General features: G+C 47.2%; 1 protein-coding gene across 3 annotated transcripts; it reads left to right on the forward strand.

Moving 5' to 3' along the window:
• Window positions 1-92: 92 nt before the first annotated feature.
• PMF1 (polyamine modulated factor 1) lies at window positions 93-27,817 on the forward strand. Of its 3 annotated transcripts, none has more exons than XM_078785512.1 (7): window positions 108-309; window positions 668-762; window positions 913-1,050; window positions 4,687-4,792; window positions 22,436-22,536; window positions 26,962-27,157; window positions 27,388-27,817. In XM_078785512.1, the coding sequence occupies exons 2-7, from the start codon at window positions 719-721 to the stop codon at window positions 27,454-27,456; spliced, it is 654 nt and encodes a 217-aa protein (XP_078641638.1). In that variant the 5' UTR covers window positions 108-309; window positions 668-718; the 3' UTR covers window positions 27,457-27,817. The 3 variants fall into 3 exon arrangements, with proteins under 3 accessions (XP_078641640.1, XP_078641638.1, XP_078641639.1); XM_078785513.1 differs by having other exon boundaries at window positions 301-393; XM_078785514.1 differs by lacking the exon at window positions 668-762 and having other exon boundaries at window positions 93-309.

Here is a 27,817-nt window from a genome sequence, read left to right on the forward strand (position 1 = left end):
TATCAAATTTAATCACGTTTACTTATCTTCGTTGTCCTGCTTTTCCGTTTATGTTTTCTCCTTTATATATTTATTGCCGTATAGAGGTCTTCCTCTTTGAAAAAAATGAAGAAGAAGAAGAAACGGAAGAGGAAGAAGATATAATCTTGCCGCTTAACGTTACTGATATTTTTACCGCCTTTTTTGCCTACCGATCCGTTAATTTTAATTTCTGATCATATCGTTTTGTCTTCTTTAGCCATGGACTCCTTTCGAAACCTTTTTCCTGAGGAAACACCAGCGTCCCCTCACTCGTGAAAGAACCCAGTGGTACGTTCCGTTAGGAAGCTGCTTTCTATCGCTTGCCAAGCCAGCCGTTCCGTATCAACGTGTTTGTCGAGTGGTAACAGTTTGGTGGGTTTATCTTTCGATTTTATTTCACAGTGGAGGATATTGAAACGTGCGTTTCATATTGTTATTGTTATTTCTACCTTTCATCATAATTCTTTAAAATTATTCCCGACTCTTTTCCAACGTTTTCCTCAACCCATTTGCCTAATATTATCCCCTTTTCCTCATAACAATCTCGTTGTTTTTGTATGTGTGACGTTTGGGGGGCGGAAGGGACGTAAAACCTTGATCACCGTTTAAAATCGTGAGTTGAGGCTTTTCGTTTTCCCGCTCTTAGTGAGCGACGTGTCTCCCTAAATCGGGAAACGTTGAGCAGTTCTGTCTACTCATGGATAACCGAGTTGGAACTTCGGCCACAGCGGAGGACGAACTGTAAGTGATGCTGCTTATATTGTCAAACAAATGTGGAGGAGTGATTATTATATATGATGTGAAAAAGAATTTTAACGGTTATGATAACAATGACGTTTGCACAAACGTGTAATGAGTCATAGTTTTGATTGTCATTGTTGTGGGACGCAGGGACTACATGGAGACCAACAGCGAGGCATCGACGGGCCGAACTGTCGACGCTCGCGAAGGCTCCAGCAAATCGTCCCGTTTTGAGCTGATGAGAGACGCCATCAGGAAGGCTTTGGAAAAAATGTTGAAATCCGGAAAGTGAGTTCTCTTTCATTTATCGGCCCGGGTAACGTGATCCCGAGAGAGCGAGCATGATCCACAGGGTACACACAGTACATCCAGACGTTGTGGTGGAAGGAGAAGGTCTTTTGTCCTGTACTCTATTAACTAGAACGGCACTCAGTAGAGAGCATAACCTCCACCTGGTTGGCCATATCACTCGATGGTGAAAAATCACTTTAAAAATTATACTGGCCGGATCCGGATCTTCACCAAAATTGAATCGATTCGTCCTCGTCACACGCACAACCCGTCCAACTAGTTTCGTCCAAATCCATCCATAACTTTTTCAGATATCCCGCGATGTATCGTTTTTGGCACCATCTCCCAATGATGAAGAAGCACTTCACACACACACACACACACACACACACACACACACACACACACACACACACACACACACACACACACACACACACACACGCTGACACACACACACACACACACACACGCTGACACACACACACACACACGCTGACACACACACACACACACATGCTGACACACACACACACACACACACACACACACACACATGCTGACACACACACACATACGCTGACACACACACACATACGCTGACACACACGCTGACACACACACACACACACACACACACACACACACACACACACACACACACGCTGACACACACACACTGACACACACACACACTGACACACACACACACTGACACACACACACACATACGCTGACACACACACACATACGCTGACACACACACACACACACGCTGACACACACACACACACGCTGACACACACACACACACGCCGACACACACACACACACAAACACGCTGACACACACACACACACACACACATACAAACACGCTGACATACAAACACGCTGACACACACACACACACACACACACACACGCTGACACACACACACGCTGACACACACACACGCTGACACACACACACGCTGACACACACACACGCTGACACACACACACACACGCTGACACACACACACACACACACGCTGACACACACACACACGCTGACACACACACACACACGCTGACACACACACACACGCTGACACACACATACACACACACACACACACACGCACGTTGACACACACACGCTGACACACACACACGCTGACACACACACACACACACACACACACACACACACTGTCTTAATGTTATTGATAAATACAAAAGATTGGCAGATGCAATTTAGCACAAACAAATGCAAGGTGCTGGGGATGGGTAAGAATCTCATTATTATGGAACAAACGTATATGGTTATGTACTACTGCTGGGCGACATCGCGATGGGACCGATAATCATGCTTTAGATTTGCTATTGTGATGAAGATAATGGAAATTAATTATCACGGTAGTTGCTGCTCATGCGCAGTACGTAAATCGCACCTTGATCCCGGATATTGATGGTGTATTGACTACTATGAGCGTTTAGTGTGTTGAGTTTCTCTTAAAAGATATACCCGTATTAAAGGCAGCTGCATAAAATAAAGCAGGTGATGTAATATGGAATGTATATTGTCCAAGATGTAATGTAAATGGTATACCATGAAGCAATAGATCTCCAAACAAGCAATGACGACTGTAAAAATGGGGTGAATAGGGACAGCAAGGTGAATAGGGACAGCAAGGTGAAAAAAAGTTCGGAAACTTTTTTCGCTGAAAATTGATAACCATACTGATTTGTTGATATTTGGGTTGAAAGTGTTCTCGTGTTTTTTTAAAAAGCAACTTATAGTCCCTATTAACCCCATATATGGGTTAAATAGGAATAAATAGGATTTTTATGGCTGTCCCTATTCACCCCGTTTTACGGGTGAATAGGGACAGTCACTAATACAAAAAATAATAATCAAGAAACAATCCTGAGTTTCCAACTTATTGCTAAATTGATAGCTCCGATGGATGCACATAATATGCACCCACAATATAAACCACGGTGCCAATGAAAAAAATATGGGATAAAAAGTTTCTCCAAACTGTCCCGATTTCTTGATTATTATTTTTTTGTATTAGTGACTGTCCCTATTCACCCGTAAAACGGGGTGAATAGGGACAGCCATAAAAATCCTATTTATTCCTATTTGACCCATATATGGGGTTAATAGGGACTATAAGTTGCTTTTTTTTTAAACAAGAGAACACTTTCAACCCAAATATCAATAAATCAGTGGTTATCAATTTTCAGCGAAAAAGGTTTCCGAACTTTTTTTCAGTTTGTTTCCTTATTCACCTTGCTGTCCCTATTCACCTTGCTGTCCCTATTCACCTTGCTGTCCCTATTCACCTTGCTGTCCCTATTCACCTTGCTGTCCCTATTCACCTTGCTGTCCCTATTCACCTTGCTGTCCCTATTCACCCCATTTTACGGTACTCAAGGTGCCGAAAGCGCTGCTGGTGTCGAAATCAGTGGTCCGTTTGAGCTCTTTGTCTGTGCATGAAGCTAACCCCTGAAGGCTACATAATGTCAAAGATCGAGAATACGAGCGTCCTTGGTGTGTGGAGTTTTGGCAAGGAGGACAAGGACAAGCAGATAATCTCGTTCTTCTCGCCTCTCTCCATTCTCGGTCAACCAAACGGAGCAGGAAACACTGTGTCATGTGTTTCATTTATTTGTTTTCCCCATTTTTGTCATGACATAGGATTGCTTGGCATTTATTATTCGCGAAGTTTCACATCAAAGGTGTTTGTTATTTTAAATGCCTAAAGATAATCGCATATGACTTTCTTCACAAATCTCCCAAATAGCAAGCAGCTTACTTGGTGTGTTCTGTTAGCATGTAGCTTGCTTGGTGTGTTCTGTTAGCATGTAGCTTGCTTGGTGTGTTCTGTTAGCATGAAGCTCGCTTGGTGTGTTCTGTTAGCATGAAGCCTGCTTGGCGTGTTCTGTTAGCATGAAGCCTGCTTGGCGTGTTCTGTTAGCATGAAGCTCGCTTGGTGTGTTCTGTTAGCATGAAGCTCGCTTGGTGTGTTCTGTTAGCATGAAGCTCGCTTGGTGTGTTCTGTTAGCATTAAGCTCGCTTGGTGTGTTCTGTTAGCATGAAGCCTGCTTAGTGTGTTCTGTCAGCATGAAGCCTGCTTGGCATGTTCTGTTAGCATTAAGCTCGCTTGGTGTGTTCTGTTAGCATTAAGCTCGCTTGGTGTGTTCTATTAGCATGAAGCTCGCTTGGTGTGTTCTGTTAGCATTAAGCTCGCTTGGTGTGTTCTGTTTGCATGAAGCTCGCTTGGTGTGTTCTGTTAGCATGAAGCCTGCTTGGCGTGTTCTGTTAGCATGAAGCTCGCCTGTTGTGTTCTGTTAGTCTCTCCTCAGCATGAAGCTTGCTTAGTGTGGTCAGTTAGCATGAAGCTTGCTTAGTGTGTTCTGTTAGCATGAAGCTCGCTTGGTGTGTTCTGTTAGCATGAAGCTTGCTTAGTGTGTTCTGTTAGCATGAAGCTTTCTTGGTGTGCTATGTTAGCATGAAGCTTGCGTGGTGTGTTATGTTAGCATTAAGCTTAATTGTTGTGTTCTGTTAGCATGAAGCTTGACCTCACTCCAGGAGCTGTTTGCTGAGTTTGAACCTGGATTGTGATCCCTACCCTGTTTGCAGGTACAAGCACTTTGCCAAAGCATACTTTGCGCACAGCAAAAACAACCCGCACAGTCTGAAGAATATTCATGACTTCTTCATCAGAGAACTACAAAACAATATCCTGGTATGACTTTTCAGTTGGTTATTACGGCATTAATATGAAGTCCGTACCGAGTCATTAGCATGCTTATTGCATAGTTAAAAAAAGAGCAATCAGAGATTGCAAACCCTCGTCTGGATGTATTTTCAGTGTTTTTTAAGGCTTTTGTGTTAAAACAAATATGGCGGCCGAACCACGTGACTGATGACGTCATCATTAAAAAAAACATTTCTCCACCAATTTATGCCTACATGACGCTCAATAAATTTCATCTTGATAGGATGAAGTTTTATACTTGTCGAATTATGATGTCATAATGGAGGTACCTATGACATCATCATTAACAAATTTTATTCCCCATGGAGAGTTCTTTACAATGAGCCATGTCTCAATTTGTTTCTCTTCAGCACTTTCGGAGATATAGTGGTGCAAGGTTTTTCGGTTTTTCCAAGATGGCGGCCGAACCACGTGACCTATGACGTCATAATTATCATAAAAAAATATACAGGTGGAGTTGCACCTATGGTGAAAATTTCCTGTCAATCGGACCAACGGTTGCAGAGAAAATCATATTTACTCTCTGCAGACAGGCAGACAGAAAGACAGACAAACGGATTCAAATGCAATACCCTCTCCTCAGGCGAGGGTAATGAGAAAGAGCAATCAGAGATTGCAGACCCTCGCCAAGATGTGTTTTAGTGATTTTAAGGCTTTGGTGTTAAAACAAAGATTGGTGGCCGAACCACATGACCGATGACGTCATTTTTTTCTTACCTCCACCAATTTATTCCTAGATGATGCTCAATAAATTTCATCTTGATCGGATGAAGTTTTGTACTTGTCGAATTATGACGTCATAATGGAGGCACCTATGACATCATCATTAACATGTTATTCCACATGAAGAGTTCTTTACAATGAGCCCATGTCTCAACTTTTTCGAAGCAGCGCTTTCGGAGATATTGAGGTGCAGTTTTTTGAGTTTTCCAAGATGGCATCTTACCACGTGACCTATGACGTCATAATTATCCTTAAAAATTCTAAAGGCGGAGTTACATCTATGGTGAAAATTTCCTGTCAATCGGACCAACGGTTGCAGAGAAAATCTTATTTATTCTGTGCGGATAAACAAACAGACAGACAAAGAAACAGACAAATGAAAAATCACTCGTAGAACGACACTTGGCAAAACAGAACAAAGTAGAATGGCACTCAGGAGAGCATCCTTTTGACCTCAAAAATAATTGGTGGTTGAATTCAGTTAACTGATATGTAAATCCTATTCAGGTTTCAAGTCAATCGGATGAAAATTAGAAATTTGAAAAAAGTGCTTGACCTTTGGCCTATGTTAACCTTTTGACCTCAAATATATAGGATTTTGTCAGACCACGAACTCCACCAGTTGGTGAATTTTCGTGAATATCGGTTTAAAATTGTGACCTGTAGGCAAATATAAGTGAGCGGACAGACAAACACACAAACCGGAGTGATCAACATACTTGTCAAAAATTTTTTTTTTCCCCAAGTAACAAACGGACTCAAATGCAATACCATCTCCTCAGACGAGGGTAACAAAGGTACATGTAAAAAAACTGATCGTGTCAATAGTAACTGGACATATCACATTACTCTTTGAAGAAATCTCCAGAATGATCCACGCATTTCTGCCAGCATTGCACGAGCTTAGAAATCCATTCCAACATTTCGCAATCAGCTACGCACGGCTATCTGGACTGCCTTGGCATTTTTATAGTGCTGGCCTCTGATATGATCTTTCAAGGGCCTGAACAGATGGTAGTTTGAAGGGGCCAAGTCCAGACTGTGCAGGGGCTGGGGAGCATTTCCCAGCCATTCTTTGAGATTTTCTCCAATGTCAGATGCGCAATGCGAGGTCTAGCATTGTCATGTTGAAAGATAACAGCTTTTTTCATCAGAAGCTTTTCCCGAAGTGCACATTTCAGTTTCTTGAGCATCTGATCGTGGCGAGCCACGTTGATGGTTTCCCCTTTGGATAGGAAATCAATCGGTATGCGTCCCTCAGCATCACAGAAGACTGTTCCCAGAACTTTGCTGGCAGAGGGTACTCTTTTGGTCTTCTTTTTTGGAGATGTGGAGTGATGCCATTCCATGCTTTCTGCTGGGTTTCTGGGTTGAAATGGTGGAGCCAGCTTTCATCACCAGTCACGATACGGAATAGGAAGTCATCGCCCTCGGCAGCATGTCTTGGAAGCAACTGTGATGACATGTCCATGTGTGTTTTTGTGTTTCTCCATAAGCAAACAGGAAACCCAATGGGAATAGACTTTCCGATATCCCAAGGTCGCTTTCATATCCTGTACGGCATGGTGTCCTATGCCAAGCTGTGCTGCGATCTCAGTGTCCATCACCCTTCGGTCCTCACTGATGAGTGCATCAACTTTCTGCTCATTGTGTTCAGTCGTGGCACTTCTCGGCCAACCATAGCATGGTTGATCGGCGATGTCCATGTTTCTGTCATTAAAGTGTTTCACCAGCTTTCTGACACTGCTAGCGCCCATGCAGGCATTTCCGTACCCCTGACTCAATCGGCCTTGTATATTTGCAGCTGAGTTGTTCTCCTTCACAAGGAATTCAATCACTGTGCGTTGGCGAAAGGATCCGTCGTTGTCAGCCATTTTGCCACAATGGATTGTGGCAACACCAGTCTTGCGCATGTGCCGAGCCTGTGTTTATATTGGAGAGGATAGACAGATAGATGTCGCCAATAACTCATGTTCTTCTATATTTGGCACAAACGTGTGGAATCCACTGATGCTCTTGACTTTTGGTACGGCTCTCACAATAATAATCTATATATAATGGAGCAATATATATAATGGAGCAAGTTTTTGTTTGTCCTTTCTATACATATTTGATCGACAACTGACTTGACGCTGCCCACAATTGTAACCTGGAAAACAAATCATATGTCTGTCATTTTGGTGCTATGGTAAGCCTAAGAACTCTTCGGAAGTCTCGTATTCATTCGCCATGCCTTCCCTACAAGTTTTCCATTCAGTGTAAAACAACCTATGTGACTGTTAAAACGATCATCAACTATCAAAAGGTTGGAGCCAATTGGTGTCACGGATCTTGTGAAGGCAACAGGCCTTCTGCTCCAGACCTCTCCAGGTCTCCAATTGGAATTATCCAAGCTATATAACCACGATGTAGTGTACTGTATATGTGCACTTGAGCAGTACATATTGTTACGGTTTCCCGCCACCCTTCTTACCCTTACCTAGGGGGGATTAAGCCCCTTGTTCTTTCTGGGCCTGGCGTAACCGAGAGACTTGAAACGCCTCTTCCGGGCAAACGCAAGGTAGGGTTTCGGGACCAAGTCTCGCTCGTACCTAAATACCTGCGCCGCCACGGAAGCGGGGAACCAAGCCTCGCATGAGCCACGTGTAATTTGAGTACACCGAGCGGATTGCGTACCACGTGGTCCGTGCAGTCACCGTTAATAGTGGACCCCGATTAGAGCTGTTCTATTCGTACCACGCTTAGTCAATGATGGAAAACACAAGAACAATCGAATGGAAGGAAGAACACAGGTTTAATTATTATTCCCAATATTATGTACAATGATCGGTAGAAGCAGAGACACAGAGCAGAACTTAAGCAGTCTTATTCTTAAAGCCCAGACAGGGCCCGTTCGCACTCACACAGGGAAATTGTAGGCAGGATGATGTTCAGGCCAAACGCACCGACTTGGTCGTCCACGAACGGCCCCGTCCAGCTCTCCTCCGTCACAGCACGTCCCGCGATGATGGCAAGCAGGCGGTGGAAGGATCCTCGTAGCGCGTCTCTCGGACAAAGGCAGATGATGAGGCAGGAAAGCGGGAAGGAATGTACGCGTCTCTCGGCGCGGCTGGCGGTTCCACAGCGCGTTTAGCCACCAGCGCGCTATCACTCGCGTAACCCAATGCACTATAGCGGCTCGGCTTCAAGCTCAACCGAGCGTCACTTTACTAGGAGCGTTTATACGGTTCATGCGCGTCTTTCTCCGATCTCGTATCTCTCAAACTCTACTGCTGACCGCGCTCCTTCAACTCCTCCTCTCTTCTGTAACTCACCGCACTCCTGGGGGCTTTGCGCAACGGGTTATATTTGCCACGCCCTGAGCCTTCTCGAACGTTCCAACCACGCCGTGACGCATTGCCGCAGCCACACCCTCTGAGCCCTGATTGGCGGCTTGTGCTTACCGTCAGTTCCTTCACCGCCCTCATTCGGTCCAGACCCGACCTGCTAGGCCGGCCTCGTGTTAATTCGCGCCAAAAAGCCAAAGGCAGCACAAAGAGGCGTAAGAGGCATAAGGCAATGGAGGCGGGTAAGGCAATGGAAGTACGAGAAGGACCTACTCTCATTATTCTACTCAACGCAAAACTAACACAGGAAAAGGACTATTCTCACACATACTATGAAATAACTGAACTATGGCGAGGCTACGTGTTGTTTGTGTGACTAACTATGAGGGGGAAATTTAACCTTTATTATACAAAACTCAAAACCGCAACAATATGTTTTTGTTTTATGTATACTAGGGCGTGCCCGTACGTGGGTGCAAAAAAACATGCGTGCAAACAACAACAACAAAAAAAAACTTTGAAACCACGTGGCAGTAACGACCACAGAACCCCCCCCTCTATTTACATGAAATGGTTTGGTCCATTCGCAAAGCCAAAGCGAACGGCTTGCGAGTACGGTAGAACCCCCCCCCCTCTATTTACATGAAATGGTTTGGTCCATTCGCAAAGCCAAAGCGAACGGCGAACGGCTAAATCGCCATAGCTCGGTAACTACTTCTCCGATTAATATGAAACCTTGAAAAGGCACATCCTCAGGTCCCCAGCAATATACCTGGCAAGTTTCAAGTATATCGGACCCGTGGTTGTCGAGAAACAGCGGTCACAGACAAACAAACACACAGACACACACACAGACACACACACACACAGAGATTACTGGAATTATAGATAGATGACCTGGGTTATTTCTTTATTTTTGGGAGCGATCGAGGGAGTGGTCTGTTGCCTACACACCGCCCAAATAAAAAGTTGCACTCTTGGAACAAGATCGCTTGTGTGGGAAGGTGGGGTGGGGGGGGGGGGGGGAGGGTGGCATTTTGGTAGTCATAATGCCTCCACAATGGATGCCAACCTATGGTTGTTTGTCCATGCTCTATCCTTTTAAAATACTGAGCCAGCAAGGAAGCAGCACGTACCATTTTTGAAGCACATGTACAGATACATGTTTAAAGTACAATGCCAGATACATGGAGGATGGGAGGGGAGAAAGCATAGAGAGGGGCAGAGGATGCAAGACCAGAAATTAGGTGGAAGAAGATGGAGACCACTGACCTGTTGCCGATGGCGACGTGATAGGCCCATAGACTCGGCTTCATCGCGAGATTCCAATGATCTTGAAAGCTTTGGTTTCCATGGCGTCAAGCTGAGCAAGATGTGAGGCAGGGGATCCAGCCCAGAGTGGAGAGCAGCGCCCCAAGCTGCGGATGAAAACCCTGTAGGTGCATAGGAGCTCAGGTGTGCCAAGGAAGGACGTTGCACGATGGAGGATGCTCAGTTGGCATCTGGCTTTGGAGGCTTGCCCAAGAGAGATCATGGCTGAGAGTGAGACCGAAGAGTTTGAGTGACTGGGCCTCTTTGAAAGGGTTGTTGAGAAAGTAGATGGTAGGATTGTCGATACAGTCCACAAAGACAGAGAGAGAGACTGAGAGACAGACAGATTGTGATTTCTCAGGATATATAGACATATTCCAAGTGTGTGGCCAAGGTCTGAAGAGAAGGAGGGGGTGCTGCCTGTCTGTCAGAAGGATGAGGGACATCATGGTATCCAGACGGAAGCCAAACAGTTCAATCTTGGTTGATCAGACTACAGAATCTTGTTTCTCACAGTCTAAGAGTCCTTTAGGTGCTTTTTTGCAAACTCCAAGCGGGCTTTCATGTGTCTTTCACTGAGGAGAGGCTTCCCTCGACCCACTCTGCCATAAAGCCCAGATCGGTGGAGTGTTGCAGTGATGGTTGTCCTTCTGGATGTTTCTCCCATCTCCACACAGGATCTCTGGAGCTCAGCCAGAGTGACCATCGGGTTCTTGGTCCCCGGTCCCCTCTCTTGCCAAGGCCCTTCTCCCCCGATTGCTCGGTTTGGCCGGGCGACCAGCTCTAGGAAGTCCTGGTTGTTCCAAACTTCTTCCATTTAAGAATTACTAGGGCATGCCCGTACTATATCTATATCTAAAATTATATCCCCCCCTCTATTTACATGAAATGGTTTGGTCCATGAAATGTTTTGGTCCATTCGCAACGCCAAAGCGAACGGCGAACGCTTTACATGAAATGGTTTGGTGCATGAAATGTTTTGGTCCATTCGCAACGCCAAAGCGAACGGCGAACGGCTTGCGAGTACAGTGACAATCCCCCCGGGGTTTTAATTAGTTTTAAAACGGAGCTTGGCAACCGCTGGCGTTCTTTAGCCGGCAGCTTCGCCCGCCCGAACGCCGTTACAGTACCTTCGACCGCGAGTTGCTCGGACTTCACTTGGCGGTCAGGCACTTCCGCCATCTGCTCGTGCAAGTACAGTGACAATCCCCCCCCCCCCCCCCTCTATTTACATGAAATGGTTTTTATTAGTTTTAAAACATAGTTTAACGGCAACATAGCGCCAACATAGTTTGCAAACGTGAAATAAATGAATACGCTCTCAAATGTGCCATCCGAGGCAGAGTGTGTCCGCCACGTTCGGCACACGCGATAGCTCGCTGCTCTCTGATTGGTTGAATCGTTTTTTGGACATAGCTCGGTAAGTAATTGTCCGATTAATATGAAACCTTGAAAAGGCACATCCTCGGGTCCCCAGCAATATACCTGGCAAGTTTAAAGTATATCGGACCCGTGGTTGTCGAGAAACAGCGGTCACAGACAAACAAACGTACAAACGTACAGAGATTACTGGAATTATAGATAGATGGAGGCCACAGTGGTCTTAGGAACCTTCAATGCAGCAGAATTTTTTTTTTAGGCTTCCCAGGATCTTTGCGTCGACACAATCCTGTCTCTGAGCTCTGCAGGCAGTTCCTTCGACCTCATGGCTTGGTTTTCGCTCTGATATGCATTGTCAGCTGTGAAATCCTATATAGACAGGTGTGTGCCTTTCAAAATCATGTCCAATCAATTGAATTTACCACAGGTGGACTCCAATCAAGGTGTGCAAACATCTCAAAGATGATCAAGAGAAATGGGAGGCACCTGAGCTAAATTTCAAGTGTCTTAGCAAAGGGTATGAATACTTATGTCAATGTGATATTTCAGTTTTTTCTTTTTAATAAATTTGCAAAACTTCTCTTTTTCTCTTTCTGTTTTCTGTTTTCTCTTTGTCATTATGGGGTATTGAGTACCCAGATGGAATTAAAGGAAGATGGAAGAGATAGTGTAAATGGAAATACTGTTGAATGCAGAGAATGAATGGGATGGCAACACAGAGAGTAACCCAGTTTTAATGACCGGCAGAGAAGATAACTGAGAAGGAAGTTGAGGAAGCGATAAAAGCAATGAAGAGTAGAAAAGCGGGAGGGCCGACGGGAGTTGTTGGAGATATGTTGAAGGCAGCGGGAAGTTGGGGTGTGAAGAGAATGGCAGAGATCTGTAATCTGGTGGTGAAAGAAGGCCGCATTCCAGTGGATTGGGAACTTAGTACCCTTGTCCCTCTATACAAGGGGAAAGGTGGCCCTCTGGACAGTGGCTCGTATTGAGCGATAAAGTTTTTGGAGCATGGAATGAAGGTATTGGAAAGGGTGTTGGAGAGGAGGATAACGAAGAAAGTGAAGATCGACGAAATGCAGTTTGGGTTCATGCCAGGAAGAAGAACGACAGACGCACTTTTTATTGTCAGGCAGTTGGAGGAGAAGTACATGGAGAAGAGGAAGAAGTTGTTTCTTGGGTTTGTTGGAGAGGAGGATATGGAAGAAAGTGAAGATCGAAGAAATGCAGTTTGGGTTCATCCCAGGAAGAGGAACGACAGACGCACTTTTTATTGTCAGGCAGTTGGAGTTGGAGAAGTACATGGAGAAGAGGAAGAAGTTGTTTCTTGGGTTTGTTGATCTGGAGAAAGCATTCGATCGGGTTCCACGCAAAGTATTGACATGGGCATTGAGGAAGTTAGGAGTGGAGGAATGGTTGATCAGAGTAGTGATGGCAATGTACAAGGGAGCGCGCACAGCTGTAAGGACGAACGACGGGAACAGTGGTGAGTTTGAGGTGAAGGTGGGAGTGCATCAGGGGTCAGTACGAAGTCCACTACTATTTGTAGCTGTGATGCAGGTGCTGGCTCGGAATGTAAAGGAAGGTTTACCGTGGGAGTTGTTGTATGCAGATGATTTGTTGTTGATTGCGGAAAGTATGGATGGACTGAAGGAGAAGATGAACAAGGGAAGGAATGCATGGAGACAAAAGGTCTGAAGGTGAATATTGGAAAAACGAAGGTGGGCAAGTGGTAAAGCATGTGGTGAGGTGGAAAGAACTGGGAAGTGGCCGTGTGCTGTGTGCAGGAAGGGTGTTGGAGTGAACTCCATTCAATGTACAATGTGTGCTGAGTGGGTTCATCAAAAATGTTGTGGTCTGAGAGGGTCATTAACCAGTGTGGCAGATACATTCAAGTGTAAGGTGTGCACAGAGGGAGCTGCAGATGGAGGAAATGTTGAGTTGGATCTTGGAGACGGCATGAAGCTAGAAGGTGTGAAAACATTTTGCTACCTAGGAGACATGTTGAATGGAGAAGGTGGATCAGACTCAGCAACGGTTGCTCGAGTGAGATGTGCATGGAAGAAGTTTCGGGAACTGAGTGGTGTGCTGACGAGGAGGGGACTGTCGTTGAATCTGAAGGGAAACGTGTATGCTGCATGTGTGAGAAGTGTTATGATTTATGGGAGCGAGACATGGGTAATGAACGTAGAGCAGCAACAAAGGCTGGAAAGGGGGGAAATGCGAATGGTTCGGTGGATGTGTGGAGTATCGTTGAGAGAGATGAAGACATGATGAATTGCGAAAGATGATGGGAATAGAGCCTGTGGTTGATGCTGTGAAGAGGAACAGGTTTAGATAGTTTCGTCATGTGTTGAGGAAGGAAGAAAGTGACTGGTTGAGAAGAATGATGGAAATGAATGTAGAAGGAAGTAGAGGACGGGGAAGACTGAGAAAGACTTGGCGAAAGGTGGTGGAAGAAGAAATGCGGGCAAGGGGGTTAACAAGGGGAGATGCAGAAAATAGGGCAAAATGGAGAAGATTGTCATGGGGCCCACAAGGCTAACCTCCACACTAGCAGGGAAAATGGCCTTAAAATGCCTGTTGTTTGTTTGTTGTTACGTTTGTAGGGGGTAGGGATACCATAGACCAGGTGGAGTGCATAAATTAGCATGCTCCGTATGTCGCGATGAAGAAGAAGAACCACCATGTAATAAGTAAGGATTCTGTTTTGCCAGGATGTCGTGTAACGTGTATCTTCGTCCCCACTACGAGGAGTGGGGTATGTTAATTAGCTCAGGGATTATGGGTAATTTATCCCTTGTATGTCGTTACCTCTGTACTTTATTCCTATGTCCCTTTTGGCACCACACCATAGAGACATAGCCAAGCCACGCAATTGACACCCTAATTGAGCTAACCTCTTTAAAAAGCCACCGGAAATCATGCATGAAGCTCTCGTGCTGATTACCCCGACTTTGGAAGCACATTGGACGAAAGATCCAGAAGGGCAGTGATTGTTCGGGGTTTTGATTGGCACAAGCCCGGGGTAAGATGGGATTTGCTGATAGGAGCAGGGAAGGGCTGGTAGGAAGCGACTCGCTGATTGGCGAAGCACCCCAGGTGACGTTGGAGCCTGGGTGATAAAAGGACGCTCTAGCGGACATTTTGCTCTCTCTTCTGCTTGGCTCCTCGCTCAGACCGACATTTCCCTCTCGTGTGCCTTGTTGTTCTGAAGACGATAGCGAACGGTCACGATTCCCTCTTGCGCTTTTTCTCGCCTGGACCTCGTACGAAGGGCGGCATTTTTTCTCTCGGGCTCAAGGGAGCGATCGTGAATGGCCGTGTTTGGATATCTTGCTGGTGGTCGTGAAGAGGAAGAGCCACGGCTTCCCAAGCAAGAGCGACGGGTGGATGAGTGCTGCTGGCTCGCTGCAGCGCGACGAGGCCCGGAGTGAGCGTGACACACAGTGAGGCCTGGCTTCCCGCCCACGCGTGCCAACGAACATGCGGTTCCCGCCAAGGCCCCGGACGATTTCCACGATTACTGACGAGACCCCACCAGCGATCAGAGTGAAGTGCGCACAAACGCTATTTATTTTCCAGTTATTTTACCTTCGTCTGTTTTCGGGTTTGTCGTGGGGACGTCCCATTTTAGGAATTTAGTTTGTTGCACATTTTCTTTGTACCTGCATTTATTTAAATAAACCTGTTATTTTTGTACATTTAAAATCCGTTTTCGTTTGAGTTATTTTTTTCAGGTGTGGAGATGTCGAGTGGAAGCCGTTCAGGTGAGGCTCCGGTTTCTCCCCCTCCCTCTTGCTTCCCCACGCGTATTCTCCGCCATTTGAACTGAACGCCTTGGAGTAACAGCTCGTTTGGTCATCCGTGCTACCCTAAGGTGTTCGCCAAGGGTAGTCAAGCGACAATATATTGTTGCGGACGCGGTTAAAGATGTTATTTACCGAGCGGTGGTATTGCCGCGACCTAACAGTTCCCCCGATTCTTCCCCAACTCACCCGATTCAGCCAGACGTTGGCCAAATCGCGCTATGCCAAATCAATGATAGAAAGGACACGACGACTGGGAAAGAGGAAACGACGCAAGGGGTACAGTTCTCAAGACCTCCGGAGGAGGGTATAATTACAGTGGTGGAGAAAAGGGGTAGATTACAAGGCAGTGAGGTAAAGACACAGAAGAGATGGGCACTTAATTACCGTCTTATCTTATCCCAGACAGACCACAGACAAACGGAACAAGGCAGACTTACACAGGGATTGATGGCAGGAAGGGACAGGTAGGTCAATAGCACAAGGTGCACCTTGGCTCGGGGACAGGATAAAGCACGGTCCAGAAGATGCGGGGAGGCCTCACAGCGCTCGGAGGTGACGTCTTTCTTTCTCCAAGCTCAGCGCGCATCTGACGTCACCTCCCTCTCACTGCGCATGCTCAGCGGGGAGTGACACGCCCTCGGCTAGTTGGTTCTGCCCCACTGGGGCCGGTCCGCCGCTTCCATTGGGTGCGGGGGTTACCGGGCTCCGCCCTTGACGAGGAGCTGACAGGGAGCCCCTATTTGGTAACCCCGTCGAGCACATGTTCGATGGCGGCTCGTTGGGAAGGCCTGGTGCCCTCCCAACACCCCCTACCAACCAAGCCGGAGTGAGGACGCGCACTTCCTGCGCTCGTTGTTGTTGTTGATGATGTTGTTGTTGTTGAACTGTGAGGAAGAGCTGCGGGGAGGTATTGGGAGGTCCTAAACTTCCTAACGGTGCCATACAATCGCATTCTGGTGCAACGAAGGGTCAGAATTAATGGAAACGAGTCCTTAACTGACATAGACTAAGAATAACTAGCAAGATGTCCTATAGTTGTCTTACATGAGATGCGGTGAACCTGGGCACAACATTTAATGGGGGAAATAGGGGGAGGTCGGGTCTACAGAGTGTTTTTTACAGAAAATGGGACTAGGGAATAGGGGATTGGGGATAGTTGGGAAGTATTGAGGAAATAGGGGAATATTTACAAGCGGATATGGATGGATGCAAATCCCATATCCGCAACACTGCACCCTTCTCTACCTCGGGGCATCCCGACCCGATAAATTTTTACCTACTTTAGTGTGGCACTCAGATGTAGTTCCCTCTACTATTAACTCAACCCTGAGTGCGACAGTTTTACAGATGTTCACAAATGAGTAAATATGTCCCCTTGCGACGTTGCACCCTTCTCCTAACAGAAACACACCCACAGGATAACCGAATCGCGGAAAGCATCCTCAAACTAAACATACAGCCGGTAGGGAGCATTATTTATACAACACTGATATTTACACTACGATCCAGGACCTGTTCTTTGAGGAACACATGCAGATGTTATGCATAGGGAGAGCACGCATGCCAGCATCGATACACCAACCCACGAGTGCCCTGTGGCCCTACGGCCTTTAATAATGTGCAGAGCACCCCTTCCAAGCACCAAAAGCACCACCCCATTATGCACAGTCAGCACCATCCGGTGCACCAATAAAGTGTTCAATAAAAATGCACAATTAAGTGTCCATGGTCACCGGTGGTGTCGCAGCCGGCCGATGTTCTGCCGCTGGTCTTGCCTTCATGGAGTGCACTTGGCCTTCTGGCTTCTTTAGAAATAAAGAAAGGCGCCAACCGCGTCCATTTCTGAATTGTGGCCGTCAGGGGGGCCAACTAAAAGTGGTTCACCTGTATGGCATAGGTGCCACGTTGACCCAGAGGTCCATCAACGGGTGGTGCTTGACCGCAAAAGAACTGCGGTCCATTGTGGGCGGCCACAAAAATTGCGGTCCATATGGTGTATCGATCCAGGCAGCAAGCAGCGAAAGTACAGGCCCACAACTGCGGAGCCAGCACCTCTCTCTCCTCTCTCTCTGCCCCAAAGCCAGATCCTCGGAGGTGGGAGACAAAAGAAGACAAGTGAGTAAGGTGGTAAGGGCGCAAAAGTGCACGCAATACAAGGTAATGCACACTGGGGGCACATGGGAACCAGGTGAGACAGGTACGTTCCTACCGTACGCCCCCCCCCCCCCCCACCAGGTAACCTACATTGCCCCTCCCTTACCCCTTACTGTATCCACAAAACACAACACTACCCATAAACATCTACTTTACACATCAACAACGTCCCTACTGTCTTCCCCGTTCCTCCCATAAACCAAATTCGTCTTCTCTCCCTCCTAACCAATCAAATTTGCCATTTCCAACTCTCATCAAAATCTGCCATCTCCAACTCAACATCAAAATCTGCCATCACCCATTCATCATCAGTCCCTCCTAAGGAGGGAGAGATGGAATCACCCCAATGTCTTATCCACGTCGTGATGCGTCTCACAAATCCAAACAGCAATTCTCATTTCCTGCAACACAAAACAAAGAAAACACAGGTGTGGAGTCATCAGCATCACCTCAGGTAAGTGGCTGCGTATGGTGCGACAGGTTCATCAATCCTAACTATTTCCTAAATGACTTTAACAACTTTACATTACCCGGGGTCTTTCCCTGCCAATCCATTGGCCAACTTACACTATGGGTTCTAAAAACCAATTCCCATTGACCAAACTGTGGTGCTTCTCAATTTGGGGTCTCACTCCCCCGATTCATCTCCCGGTGCCCTTGCACAATTTCTGGGCTGCGACGTGTAGCTCTCCCAGCAGGTCTACCCACCTGCACACCTCCACCACTGCAGTTGCCACCCGAGCTTACCTAGCTCCTCACCCTAACCTAACTAACTGGGGAAGGCCCCTCCTGGCTCTGTCACCCCTCGGTGCCCTCTGACACTGGGCTACCCGGGTCCGTCCTCCGGATCCTCGGGCCCCATCCACAACAACTACTACCGGCTCCCAGAGCCCACCTGCGGCCTCACCTGGCCGACATCCTCACAGTGGTGGAGTGCCCAAACCAACTACACACACTAACAGGCTACACGCCCAGCCATTTCCACAACACTAATGCACCCATCCAATCATCATTCTTCCACCCGCACCACAGATGCCAATATCCAACCACAATTTACCTATACCCTCTACCTAACACTTACACTACCTGCCCCGGGTATCCGTGATGGGGGTCCACTCTTTCCCCATCCACACCTTCGCACCACGCACACCACTCCTTACCACTTACTCCAACTCTCTCCACACCACTCATTCTCTGCTCCATATATTCCACACACCTGTACTTGCACACCTGTGCTCTCATACTTGGTGCCGCCTGCACCCTTCTCTCCCCCAAGCGCATTCGCGCTGATCCACAACACTCACTACTCACCATGACACTCATCCGCAATGCTCTCTCATTCATCACTTGTACACTCACACACACCTCGGAGCATTGCCTCACCGATGCCTCATTTGAAGCTGCTCACCAGCACTTCCATTCACACTGCATCATCTGCTCTGTCTACTCCCTTCTAAAACTCGCGCTCCTCCGTCTTCCCTTACACTCAGCGCTCCCACGTCATTATCAAACACTAAGCTACTACGTCCCCACTAGAGGTACCAAGTCTCTTACTTAAATCTTGTCACCCATAGTCACCTCTAGTCCCTATCAATATAACCTAACCCACCCGGGCTAGTTTTCACTGCCATACACCCCATAATCTATAGCGCATTTGCCCCCATCATGGGAAGGGTGGCAGGGATGCCACCCTTACCCACCGTCATACGGCGCGAGTGGGACCTTGTGGGACCACCTCGTATGTGTCGTTGCCCGCCTGCCGGACCCCGTGCGTCGCCCCTTGCGGGGTCAGCGCGGGGCCGAACCGGCCGGGCCCCCACAGTACATTACCCCAAAGGGGCTCCCGTGCCTCCCCTGTCCCTCTAAAAACTACCCCTGTTGGTGTCGATGCATGGGTCACGCTTCCGCAACCCGCTACCCATTCCATACCACCACAACCTTGCTCACTCACACCTCGCACCTCTCCCATCACCGGACCCTCTCGCTCGCACCCTCGTTCCATACACTCCGGACCAGCCATACACCTCACTCTTGGCCTCTCACGAACATCCGGGTCCATCTCGACCCCCAAGCTTATTAAATCACCTGGCGCATCAAACGCACGACCATATTGGTCACCACTTACACCGGGTCCTCTTTCTCTTCGCTTCTCCTCCATCACCTGCGAATCCCTCATCCGGTTAATGAGCACATCATCACGATCCGAACACAGACTTTGGACCAATTCTTTTACTTCCTCTTTTATCTCTTTCTTATCCCCTCTCCGTCGCTTCTTAATTTCGCTCACCCCTTCTTCCACTTCTTCTAATTTCTGCTTCACCTCTTTTATTTCCCGGTGCGTCTCCTCAAGTTCGTCCTCTAAGGCTACCTTGACCGTTTCTATGTGCGTCCTCACCTGCCGGTCCTTCGTCTCCATTACCTGTGTCACCTCGTCCAACCTCGTTGTCAGTCCCTCACGTACCATCTGACATTGCCTCTGTGTCGCTATCAAGTATTTTTTATGTCGTTTTGTGTCGCTTTTAACCCTCCTAGTACCGCAGTGTTCCTTTGAACCTGCTCCGTTAGTTCTTTTTGTCCCTCCGTCAGCTGTTCCACTCCCAGCGTCAACTCCTCTATACCACCTTGCAATTTTACAGTCCCCTTTCTCACCTCCTTCTCCATGCGCTCCTCACAGTGCCTCACCTCCTCGTGCACTCCCCCGACCTCCTCACTCACACCTCTTCTGATCTCCCCTTTCATCACCTGCATCTCCTGCCCAGATGCCACCCTCATCTGCTCCATTTCCTCCCTGTGAGCATCCAATTTAGTTTCTACCCCCATTCTGACCCCCTCTATCTGCTGCCCCATTTGTTTAACTTCCCTTTCCGCTTGGTCCCTCATGTCCCTCAATTTGCCTTCCATACTGTTTTCTAACCCCTTTAACCCCTTTTTCATCCCTTCCATTTGATTCTCTTGAGCGGCCATTCTGTTTTCTACCCCCGTTAACCCCTCCTGTATTTCCCCTAATCTATTGTCTAATCCCTCAAATTTGTTGTCTAGTCCCTCAAATTTGTTTCCTAATCCCTCTATTCTACTCCCTAACCCTCCGATCTGGGCCCCCATGTCCTCCCTCAATTTCTCGCTATTGGACCCCATCCTTTGTTCTAACCGTTGGCTATTGGCCCCCATGTCCTCCCTCAATTTCTCGCTCTTGGACCCCATCCTTTGTTCTAACCGTTGGCTATTGGCCCCCATGTCCTCCCTTAATTGATTGCCCATTCTTTGTTCCAATTGTTCGCTGGGCCTTCATTTGGGCCATAAGGGCCATAAGGGCCATAAGGGCCTTCATTTGTATAAAAAAAAGGTTCAAATCCACCAGCGGCGCTGCTACGGTCGCGGGCGCGGTCGCCGTAGCCATCTGCGAGGCGCCATTTTGCGCGCCCGTAACCTCGTGCGCGAGGACGCCATTTTGCGAACCTGCCGCCCTCACTGCTTCGCTCTCCTCATGTCCCTCAATTTGGTCCTGGATCGACCCTGCCTCACTCTCCTCTACCGGAACCCAGCCGTCTTGATCTCCCATAGCGCGACTTTCAAAATTCGGGTTTTTTTGTAAAACAAAATCAAATTTCAGTGACTTGTAATTTTGAGCGCGATAAGCGCGCTTCGGGTCCGTATCTCACTCCCAGACACCAATTGTTACGGTCCGCGGTTAAAGATGTTATTTACCGAGCGGTGGTATTGCCGCGACCTAACAGTTCCCCCGATTCTTCCCCAACTCACCCGATTCACCCAGACGTTGGCCAAATCGCGCTATACCAAATCAATGATAGAAAGGACACGACGACTGGGAAAGAGGAAACGACGCAAGGGGTACAGTTCTCAAGACCTCCGGAGGAGGGTATAATTACAGTGGTGGAGAAAAGGGGTAGATTACAAGGCAGTGAGGTAAAGACACAGAAGAGATGGGCACTTAATTACCATCTTATCTTATCCCAGACAGACCACAGACAAACGGAACAAGGCAGACTTACACAGGGATTGATGGCAGGAAGGGACAGGTAGGTCGATAACACAAGGTGCACCTTGGCTCGGGGACAGGATAAAGCACGGTCCAGAATATGCGGGGAGGCCTCACAGCGCTCGGAGGTGACGTCTTTCTTTCTCCAAGCTCAGCGCGCATCTGACGTCACCTCCCTCTCACTGCGCATGCTCAGCGGGGAGTGACACGCCCTCGGCTGGTTGGTTCCGCCCCACTGGGGCCGGTCCGCCGCTTCCATTGGGTGCGGGGGTTACCGGGCTCCGCCCTTGACGAGGAGCTGACAGGGAGCCCCTATTTGGTAACCCCGTCGAGCACATGTTCGATGGCGGCTCGTTGGGAAGGCCTGGTGCCCTCCCAACACCCCCTACCAACCAAGCCGGAGTGAGGACGCGCACTTCCTGCGCTCGTTGTTGTTGTTGTTGTTGTTGAACTGTGAGGAAGAGCTGCGGGGAGGTATTGAGAGGTCCTAAACTTCCTAACGGTGCCATACAATCACATTCTGGTGCAACGAAGGGTCAGAATTAATGGAAACGAGTCCTTAACTGACATAGACTAAGAATAACTAGCAAGATGTCCTATAGTTGTCTTACATGAGATGCGGTGAACCTGGGCACGACATTTAATGGGGGAAATAGGGGGAGGTCGGGTCTACAGAGTGTTGTTTACAGAAAATGGGACTAGGGAATGGGGGATTGGGGATAGTTGGGAAGTATTGAGGAAATAGGGGAATATTTACAAGCGGATATGGATGGATGCAAATCCCATATCCGCAACAATATATATATATGAAATAACTGCTTAACTACGAGAGGATTCATTTGGAACTCATAACCACAACAATATGTTGAAAGTGTTGCTTATTGACTTTTGCTGTGTCGGTGCACTCCAGAAAGAGATTGACATGGTTCTTCAGGCTGAAATGATTGAAGAACTTTTGGGAAAACTGGACAAGCTGGAGGAAGCAGCAGCAGGAAGTGGCAAGTCTATGTGGTAACACTTTTCATTCACGTTTTCCTTCTAAAACAAGAAACCTTTACGTTCTTTGGTTTATTATCATTTTTTTTACAATATGTAGAACAAGACTAGAATTGCCAATCAATATCACTCAAACCAAAAATTTGTTATGAAATGTATTTATATTATTGCAGGCAATGTTCAATTTGGAGGTTCTTTGAATACTACACAAATGCTCTGAATTTTGTTTTCGGGTACTATTATATTCAGCCTGCTAATGCTAATAATGGTATTGTAAAATTGGTTCCACCCACAAGCAATGCAGGCAGAAAATACAGCAAACGTAACATCCCATTCAAAGAACAGAGTGATCCAAAATCTGATACTGTATGCATAGACAAAACAACAACAACAACATGCATTTTAAGGCCATTTTCCCTGCTAGAGCGGGGGTTAGCCTTGCGGTCCCCATGACAATCTTCTCCATTTTGCCCTATTTTCTGCATCTCTCCTTGTTTTAACCCCCTTGCCCGCATTTCTTCTTCCACCATCTTTAGCCAAGTCTTTCTCGGTCTTCCCCGTCCTCTACTTCCTTCTACATTAACTTCCATCACTCTTCTCAAACAGTCACTTTCATCCTTCCTCAACACATGACCAAACCATCTCAACCTGTTCCTCTTCACAGCATCAATCACAGGCAATATTCCCATCATCTTTCGCAATTCATCATTTGTCTTCCTCTCTCTCAACGATACTCCGCACATCCATCGAACCATTCGCATTTCCACCCTTTCCAGCCTTCGTTGCTGCTCTACGTTCATTACCCATGTCTCGCTCCCATAAATCATAACACTTCTCACACATGCAGCATACACCTTTCCCTTCAGCTTCAGCGACACTCTCCTCCTCATCAGCACGCCACTCAGTTCCCGAAACTTCTTCCATGCACATCTCACTCGAGCAACCGTTGCCGAGTCTGATCCACCTTCTCCATTCAGCATGTCTCCGAGGTAGCAAAATGTTTTCACACCTTCCAGCTTCACGCCGTCTCCAAGATCCAACTCAACATTTCCTCCATCTGCAGCTCCCTCTGTGCACACCTTACATTTGAATATAGCTGCCACACTGGTAAATGACCCTCTCAGACCACTACATTTTTGATGAACCCACTCAGCGCACATTGTACATTGAATGGAGTTCACTCCGACACCCTTCCTGCACACAGCACACGGCCACTTCCCAGTTCTTTCCACCTCACCACATGCTTTACCACTTGCCATCACCTTCGTCTTTCTGATATTCATCTTCAGACCTTTTGTCTCCATACATTCCTTCCACTTGTTCATCTTTTCCTTCAGTCCATCCATACTTTCCGCAATCAACACCAGATCATCTGCATACAACAACTCCCACAGTAAACCCTCCTTTACGTTCTGAGCCAGCACCTCCATCACAGCTACAAATAGTAGTGGACTTAGTACCGACCCCTGATGCACTCCCACCTTCACCTCAAACTCACCACTGTTCCCGTCCTTCGTCCTTACAGCTGTGCGCGCTCTTTTGTACATTGCCATCACTACTCTGATCAACCATTCCTCCACTCCTAACTTCCTCAATGCCCATGTCAATACTTTGCGTGGAACCCTATCGAATGCTTTCTCCAGATCAACAAACCCAAAAAACAACTTCTTCCTCTTATCCATGTACTTCTCCTGCAACTGCCTCACAATGAAAAGCGCATCTGTCGTTCCTCTTCCTGGCATAAATCCAAACTGCATTTCGTCGATCTTCACTTTCTTCCTTATCCTCCTCTCCAACACCCTTTCCAATACCTTCATTCCATGCTCCAATAACTTTATCGCTCGGTACGAGCCACACTCCAGAGGGTCACCCCCTTGTATAGAGGGACGAGGGTACTCAGTTCCCAATCCACTGGAATGCGGCCTTCTTTCACCACCAGATTACAGATCTCTGTCATTCTCTTCACACCCCAACTTCCTGCTGCCTTCAACATATCTCCCACAACTCCCGTCGGCCCTCCCGCTTTTCCACTCTTCATTGCTTTTATCGCTTCCTCAACTTCCTTCTCAGTTATCTTCTCTGCCGGTCCTAAAACTGGGTTACTCTCTATGTTGCCATCCCATTCATTCTATGTATTCAACAGCATTTCCATATATATTTTCCATCTTCCTTTAATTCCATCTGGGTCGACAACGATTTGTCCCACTTCATCCTTCAAGCAACTCACCCCCATCACATCACACCTCTCTTTCGCTATGTGCTTTGCAATCCTGAATACTGCTTTCTGACCCTCTTCCGAATCCAAGCGTTCTCCGAACATTTTCCTACATGCCTCCTGCGCCTTTCCTACCTCTTTCTTTGCAGCCTTCTTGGCTGCCTTATAACTTTCATGCTCTGCTGTTTCTGCTCCCGTACCCTTCGCCTTCTGCCACTCCTTGAACTTCTTCTTCTTCTCGTCAATCCTCTTTCCAACTTCATCATCCCACCACCATGTTTCCGAGTGCCTCGGTGGTCCTTTTGTCCATCCACATACCTCACCAACGGCTCCCAACAGACTAGCTTTCATTGACATCCATCCACTTTCAAGCTCAACCACATCATCCTCTACCCTACTCAGCCTCTCTTTTAATGCCTCCCTTACTGTCACCTCTTTCAACCTCCACACCTTCATTCTCGGTTGGTACTTCACCCGCCGAGCTCTCCTCGCACCTTTCACCCTTATGTCGCAGACAACCAAGTGGTGCTCTGAATCAGCTTCCTCCCCCGGGATCACCTTTGTGTCCCGGAGGTGCCCCCTATCTCGCCTACGCACCATCAGGTAGTCAACGGTTGTCGTCGACCCACCTGACGTGTATGTAACAAGCTTATTATCCTCTTTCTGGAACTGAGTATTACAAATCAACAAATCAGCTCCATCAGCAAACTCCAAAATCCTTTCACCTTCTCCATTTCTCACACCATATCCGTAACCCCCATGAACTCCCTCAAAACCATCCATACTCCTTCCCACATGTCCATTCAGGTCTCCTCCCACCACAACAACTTCCTCATCTTTCACGTTTTCCATCAGCTTCTCTATCGCACACCAGAACTTGTCCTTCTCTTCATCGCTTCGACCAACCTGCGGAGCATATCCCGAGATGACGTTCACCAAGAGCTTTCCAATCATCATTTTCACCATCATCAACCTATCACTCACTCTGGTCACACTCACCACACTGTCCACAAACTCCTCAGAAAACAGGACACCAATACCATTCATGCCCTCCAGGCACCCTTGCCACACAAACTTGTATTTCTGTCCCTGCCTACCCTTCACCATTCTCACACCACTTCCCTTCCATCTCGTCTCTTGCACACAACATATGTCCACTCTTCTTCTGACCAATACTTCCACCACTTCTCCTGATCTCCCTGTCATTGTCCCTACATTCCATGTCCCAAACCTCAGAAACCGATCTCCACTTCGGGCTGTACCCTGCCCATATGTAGTTGTAATTGTCATGGTTCTCTTTGTGAGGCAATGTTTTTATGGCCGGATGCCCTTCCTGACGCCAACCCTCTTAGTCGTATTTTACGACACGCAGGGATACGGTGTACCTATTCTGACCAGGGTACACACTGGGAAACGTTTAAAACATGGAAATTCTGAGGGGGGGGGGTGGGGGGCGTCAGCATCACGGCTGCGGTTTAAACATATTCCAACTATATCCAAACAGAACCATGAAAACCATGAAAAACAATCCGGGAAAAGTCTCCAAGCGAGAACGTGGATTTGAGAAAGAAGGGGCAGAGGCGGAAGAAAAACGAGATACAGGGGGCGGAAGAAAAACGAGATACAGGGGGCGGGGCACAAGCCGAGATGAGGAGGAGAGCGAACAAGCACGTGTCCGGGAGGAGAGAAAGAATTAATATAGAATTCTTTGTCGAGGGAGGTGAGGTGAGGGGGAGAAAACAAAATAAAAGAAACAAGCAATACAGCGAAGGAAATAACCCAAACCGAAAAAAAACACCGACGGGGGGAGGGAAGCCCCAAGTCACCAGGCCGCGCACGAGGTACGACCCAGAAAACGATTAATTACACACAAGTTTGCACAAACCAACACCAACTACTACTAGAAACACACAATAACATGTACACAGCAAAATAACCAGTGGAAATTTGACAAAGACAAGAATGGGAAAACACTCAAACTTCGATGCCGTGGAGAGCTCGAAGCACGCCTCACTCGCCCGAGGAACCGGAAGTCCACTGTATGCATAGACACAAGAAACAAAATCAAAAAGTGGAGAGGATAAATGCGGTTATTGATGACAGGTTATTATAATTATTATAATGATAAATGCGGTTATTATTGCCGCAAGGCTAACCACCGCTCTAGCAGGGAAAATGGCTTTAAAATGCCTGTTGTTGTTGTTGTTTGTTTGTTTTGTTGACAGGAGGCCAAGCGGAGAACCCGCTGAGGACTTCCTGCCCCACCTCCTTCCTTACAAGCACCTGGAGTGTCAGAAATTGAAGCTTGAGGTTCGGGATATTGAACAGAATGCCACGGAGCTAGCCAGGAATGTGGTGCAGGGTCGTGAGCGTGTACAAGAGCTGAAGAAACAACTCGATGTTCGCCAGCAGCGCTGGAAGGTACAAGGGTGGCTACTCAGAGGACTAGGCCCTTGCGCCTGCCATACATAAAAGCAGACACATTAATTGCACATAACGGATTAATGTAGAAGACCCAACTGATTTAAGTGCTAATCAGCAGTTTGTATCACAGATTTGATTTCGTCTTCGGTTATCATTTTTCCCCATAATTTGGCATTAATATATTTTTCTGCACCCATCCCTCTGCCTACCCAATTCCCTTTTCCTAGAATCTTCACAGCCTCCATCAAGACGTGGCCAAAGTTGAAAAAATAGTTGAATATAATCTACTATTATAGAAGCTCGTTTAAAATGACGGGTTGGAAAAGTTTATTCAGCGGTGCAGCCTCGTGAGCGTACCAAAGTCTGAAGCCTCAGCTTAGTTCACTTTGGTAATCGGTGTGTTGATACGGTCTTTATTTATTAGACATCCTATGGATATAAATGAACACTCGTTTGTGTGTGTGTGTGTGTGTGTGTGTGTGTGTGTGTGTGTGTGTGTGTGTGTGTGTGTGTGTGTGTGCGTGTGTGTGTGTGCGTGTGTCACATCAAGTGCAGCAAATTTCACCTGCCTGTGCCTTGCATTTTTTTTTTTAACGCTTTTCTCATTAAAGAGCCATAATTATGGACGATTGAATCGCTCTTTTTATGGAAAATGTT

Source organism: Myxine glutinosa, chromosome 10 (assembly GCF_964187855.1).
Source record: "Myxine glutinosa chromosome 10, kmMyxGlut1.1, whole genome shotgun sequence".
Lineage (NCBI taxonomy): Eukaryota > Metazoa > Chordata > Myxini > Myxiniformes > Myxinidae > Myxine > Myxine glutinosa.